General features: G+C 41.2%; 1 protein-coding gene across 1 annotated transcript; it reads left to right on the forward strand.

Moving 5' to 3' along the window:
* Positions 1-1,032, forward strand: LOC100346078 (olfactory receptor 52P1-like). Its single transcript, XM_008264937.3, has one exon. It carries the CDS (start codon positions 1-3, stop codon positions 946-948), a length of 948 nt encoding a protein of 315 aa, XP_008263159.2. The 3' UTR covers positions 949-1,032.
* The last annotated feature ends 4,961 nt before the right edge of the window (positions 1,033-5,993 follow it).

Raw genomic sequence — 5,993 nt, forward strand, 5'->3', positions numbered from 1 at the left:
ATGCAACCCACCAACCATAGCCATCAGAACCCACCCTCCTTCCTGCTCGTGGGAGTTCCTGGCCTGGAGTCATTCCACTTTTGGATTGCATTTCCCTTCTGCTCCATGTATGCCCTGGCAGTGCTTGGCAACATGGCAGTGCTGCTGGTGGTGTGCTCAGAGCCTGCGCTGCACCAGCCCATGTACCTGTTCCTGTGCATGCTGTCTGCTATTGACCTAGTGCTCTGCACCTCTACTGTGCCCAAACTTCTTGGACTCTTTTGGGCAAATGCTTCAGAGATTGCCTTTGGGGCCTGTGCTGCCCAGATGTTCTTTATCCATGGCTTCTCAGCTGTAGAATCTGGTATCCTTCTAGCAATGGCCTTTGACCGCTACTTGGCCATCTGCCGGCCACTGCACTATGGGTCACTGCTACCTCTAGAGTCTGTGGGTAAGCTGGGGGCTGCTGCTGTGCTTCGTGGTCTGGGCCTCATGACCCCACTCACCTGTTTACTGGCAAGACTGAACTACTGCAGCCGAGTGGTAGCCCACTCCTATTGTGAGCACATGGCTGTGGTGAAGCTGGCTTGTGGAGGCACACAGCCAAACAACATATATGGCATCACTGCTGCCACACTGGTAGTGGGCACTGACTCCATCTGCATTGCTATCTCCTATGCACTCATCCTCCAGGCTGTGTTTAGCCTCACCTCCAAGGAGGCAAGAGCTAAGACTTTTGGCACTTGTGGTTCCCACCTGGGTGTCATCCTTCTCTTCTATACCCCAGGGCTCTTCTCGTTCTATACTCAGCGTTTTGGCCAGCATGTGCCCCAACACATCCACATCCTCCTGGCTGACCTCTACCTCATTGTACCACCTATGCTCAACCCAATCATCTATGGCATGAAGACAAAGCAGATCCGGGATGGGGTGCTCCGACTGCTGAAGCAGAGCCCTGCTGAGTCATAAAATCTTCACCCCCACCCTGCAAACCTCATGTTCTCTTAGCTTTAGGCAATTTTTAAGATTGGCTCCCATTGTGATGAGGAGAGAGAAGCCCATACTCAGCGCTATCCTTACCAATCAGATAGCAGAGGAGCCATCAGGTGTTTCCCATTTGCAATGTAGACATGGTGTCAAAGCTCAAGGACCCCTTATCTAATGGGAAATATGGCTACCAAACTGATGGCCTCCCAGGGAGCCCATTCTGCTGACATCACCCCTACCTTCCAGGAGACCTTGTTAAAATGAGAAAGATATGGCTCCTGGTCTGATAAGGAGAAATAATCCTTATCCACAGGCAGGTGTTTCTTTGATAGGTATACATGGATACCTCCCTTAGCGAATTCTAACTAGGAAGTACATAGAACCAGAAAGACAATGCACTCAACAATTGACCACAGGGACAATAACTGAGGAAGAGTAATCGGGAGCAAACTGAAAAGAGGAACAAGCTATAAGGTCAATCTAATTCTCTTGAAGATGAGTTTTTATCTTTTCATTGATTATGTGCTGTGGACCAAATATTTTTGCTAAAACCTAGAGGCATGGACTTGTTTATGTCAAGAGTCCTACTCTAATGGCGACTATCACTATCAGAGGAAACATACATATAAGGAGACAATGGCCAAACCAAATTACATAATTAGAGCAAGTGCAGAGACTGTTAAAATTGAGTAAGAACACTAACTTGCTGAAGGGAAGCAACATCCCAGGACCCATCTTATCTCATTCATCCCTTCAGGAGTAGGAAAGACTGCTTCCTCAGAAGCCCCTGACCTCACCTGGGTGTGAGGTGCAGAAATAAAGCCTACTAGACGACATCAAATCTTTCCCTCTACTCTCTGGAAATAACTATGTAGAACTTCTACTAAGGCTCAAAACTCTAGGAAACAGACCAGTCTCCTCCTGGAGAGAAAGTGGGGAACTCGGTCCAGTTTGACCTCTTGAGCAGATTTATGAAAATGAAAGGGATGGGGCCAGCACTGTGGCATAGCAGGTAAAGCTCCCACCTGCAATGCCAGCATCCCACGTGGGTGCTTGTTCGTGTCCCAACTATTCACTTCCAATCCATCTCCCTGTTAATGGCCTGGAAAAAGCAGCAGAGGACAGCTCAAATCCTTGGGCCCTTGCACTCACATGGGAAAGGTGGAATAAGCTGCTGGCTTTGGCCTGGCTCAGCCCCAGCCAATGCAATCATCTGGAAAGTAAACCAGCAGATGGAAGATCTGTCTATCCCTCTCTCTCTGCAACTTTTTCAAATTTTTTTTCTCTTTCATAAACAAAAGTGAGCTGGTGCCACGGCTTACTAGACTAATCCTCCACCTGCGGTGCCAGTACCCCGGGTTCTAGTTCCGGTTGAGGTGCCAGATTCTGTCCCAGTTACTCCTCTTCCAGTCCAGCTCTCCGCTGTGACCCAGGAAGGCAGTGGAGGATGGCCCAAGTCCTTGGGCCCCACACTTGCGTGGGAGACCAGGAGGAAGCACCTGGCTCCTGGCTCCGGATCGGCGCAGCAGCCATTTTGGGGGGTGAACCAATGGAAGGAAGACCATTCTCTCTGTCTCTCTAACTCTGCCTGTCCAAAAAAAAGTGATGGCTGCCACTGGAAGGCCCCTTAGGTTCCAGAGTTCTCAAGGGCTTTTGGACAATCTCGCTCAGAATATAAGGGTAGAGCCTTCTTGTCAGGCATTTTACTTCTGGGTAAAGCATTTAATAAGCTAGAAAAGAAGCTGGAGTTGGGAGCCAAAGCCATGAATCAAACTCAGGTGCTCTGATGTGGAACATGGGCATCTTTGTCAGTAGGCCCCTCCATGAACTTCTTGAAGATTGGCAAATGATAGATATCCTACCTCCTCGCTCAAGATAAAGTATTTTTGCAATCCTAGAATCTTCTCTTGTGTTCCCTCCAGGTAATACCTTTATGTCTTTATGGAAACAACCACATTTGATTTTTGATCGCCTTGGATTAAATTTATAATTTTTATAGATGCAATTACACAATATAAATACTTTGTATCTGATTTCTTTGGCTCAGTATACTGTGGAGATCCATTGATGTCATATTGCATTGTCTGTCACCTGTCAAACCTGTAATATTGTGATTCCTTCATTCAGTTTGGCCACCCCAGTGAGTGTAACTCATGGTGATTGTGATGTGCATTTTCTGATGATGAATGATGTTGAGCTACTTCTCATGTGTTTATTGTTCATTCATATCCCTTCTATGAAACGTCCATGTATTTTTCTCCTTAATGTATTTTTTGCTTTGTAAAGAAACTTTGTAATGAAGTCCAAATAATCAATTGTATTCATAGTTAGTGCTTTGTTTTATAAACTCAGCTTTTGATGTCTATGATCCAACACAAGTAACAATTGTATTAGTTATTTTTCCCACAAATAAATGTCGAATTGTTTCAGCGGCTTATTTTTACACCACAGGGTAGTGGTACCTGCTTTGTATGTCAGAAAATTACAACACCTTCAAGAGGTGTTTCTCTCCTTTACCTAACGTTCTAAGACCTTTATAACTTTTTAATCAATACATAGCAATGTGTATATGGGGTACACTGTAACATTTAAATACATGTACACATTTCAATGTGTATACTCTGAGTATCAGTAATTGGCATGTCTATCACTTCAGACATTTCTTTATGTTGGAAATTTCAGAACATTCCCTACTAGATATTTTGAAATATTCAAGCATCAGCAACAATAATTAACCCATTTTGCACTCCAGAGTGCTACCATTCACTCCTCCTGTCCAACTGTACTTCTCTCCATCCCATCTTCTCACCAGGCTCTGTGAACTGACATTTTATTCTCTAATTGACATCAACTTATTAACTCCTATATGTAAATGGAAACATGCGGCATTTGCCTTTCAGTGGCTGACCTATTTCACTTAACACAATACTCTCCAGTTTTGTCCATGTTCATGCAAATGACAGTTTATTAAAAATGTTTTCTAAGAAAAACGTATTTTGTTATGGGCTTCTTTCACTTTATAGTGTTCTATTGTTTCATGTTTTAGCATATACCTCTTGTGGCTGAAAATACTGAGTATAGCACATTTTGTTTATTCATCAGTTTATGGATATGAGTTGCTTCTACTTTGGGCTATTAGGAATAAATGTGGCTGGCTGTAACATTATGTGTTCACATGTTTTCATTTCTTTTGGATATGTACTTAAGATTGGAATTGTTATACAGTGACTTCATACAATCATTTGAACTGCCAGTTTTTCCACAGTAGCTGAAGTATTTTACATTCCCGCCAGCAGTATATGAATACTGCAAAATTTTCACATCATAAATAATACCTGCTAAAGTCCTCTATGGTCTTTTTTAAAACTTTATTAAAACATAATTGATATACGAGAAACCTTACATATTTAATGTACATAGCTTTCATTTGGAAATATCCATATTAGGTGTGGCCTTGTTTCTGATCTTATCAGTCTTTAAGTACAATGTTAACTTTAGGTTTCTCATGAATGCCCTTTATCAGGTCAAGAAAGGATGCATCTATTGAAAGTTTCATGCAAAATGATGAATTTAGTCAAATTATTTCCACATACTTAGATGATAAATGATTTTTTATGCTATTGATATAGTATACTATGTCAACTTATTTTCAAATGTTAAACTACTTTTCACTCCTGGAATATAAACTCTACTTGGTCATGATGTACCATATTCATATATTGTTGGATTTGTTATGGGAATGTTTGTCTCTATTCCATGTTCTTGCCCCCCCCCCTTGAGATAAGAATTCAAATCAGACACATAATAAGGTACACAAATAAGATTTAGAGAAGTGATTATACATCCATGCCTGAGTGTGGGCAATGCTATCAGAGGAGATACATGCCATGAGAAGGCCAGAGAGCTGCCTACAAGGAGGGATTATGGAAAAAAGCAAAGAAGGAAAGCCTAAAGGGCCATTCCACATTCCACAGTTCTTTTATGAGGTAGGGGTATTGAATACACAAATGGGCAGAGTCTGCATGGGGTTTAGCATACATGAGGTGTTCTAGAAGCATCATCATTATCAGCACATGGAGTTTAACTTCCCCATGCCCATTATATCATCTTTCCTGGCATAAGAGACAGATGCATCGTGGGAATGTGGGTATACTGGATTGACATGCCAAGAGGGCGGTGTTATAGTGCAGGGCTGCAGAGACAGAACTCGTGGGTAGTCTCCGAGCTCATTTATTCCTACCTAGTTCCTCCATATCAGTTTGCTATTTCAGTAAGGATAATTATGTCCATGTTTGTGATACTGCTTTTACAGTCTTTCTTAAAATGTCTTTATTATGAGGCAGGCTTTTTCCTGCCTCATAAAATATATCAGAAGTTATATCAATGAAGTCTGTTTTCTTTAATTTTTCATTTTAAGATTTATAGATACCCATCTTAAAATTTTTATACAACTTCTATTCAAATATTTTATAGAATTCTGCAAGACGCAAATGGAGGTCTAAAGTTATTTCTAATTCATTTTTAGTAAGTTAATCTATTCAGATTTTCTACTATTACTTTCCACGTCCTCTAGGATTGTGAAAATATTATACCTACATAGACAAAATGTTAAGATCTCCCTTACTATCCTTTCAGTCCTACAGGACTTATCATCTTTTCTATTTCTCAGATCAGTTAATTGTGCTTTATTCTGTCTTGCTGGTGGGGGAAGTATATGTATCCATTTTACTTTTAAAAGAACCAAATTGTTGCTTCCTTAATTATGATTTCTTTTTCATTAATTTCAAATGTTATCTCTTTCATCTCTACATCAACTTGTTTTTATGATTTTATTATAAAAATTCCATGTATTTCATGCATACAGACATAAGAACATGGTGCTGCTTCCCACCCTTCCTTCCCACCATGGTTCCACCCTTCCTCTTCCTTCCTCTCCTAGTGCCTCTTAGTTTTCACAATGATCTACTTTCAGTTTACATTATACTCGTAAGATTAACTCTATGCTAAGTATTCAACAAGAAGAAAAA

The sequence above is a fragment of the Oryctolagus cuniculus genome, chromosome 1 (genome assembly GCF_964237555.1).
Source record: "Oryctolagus cuniculus chromosome 1, mOryCun1.1, whole genome shotgun sequence".
NCBI classification, from domain to species: Eukaryota; Metazoa; Chordata; class Mammalia; order Lagomorpha; family Leporidae; genus Oryctolagus; species Oryctolagus cuniculus.

Coding starts and splice junctions, on each gene's coding strand:
- LOC100346078 (XM_008264937.3), top strand. CDS start 1: ATGCAACCCACCAACCATAGCCATCAGAACCCACCCTCCTTCCTGCTC.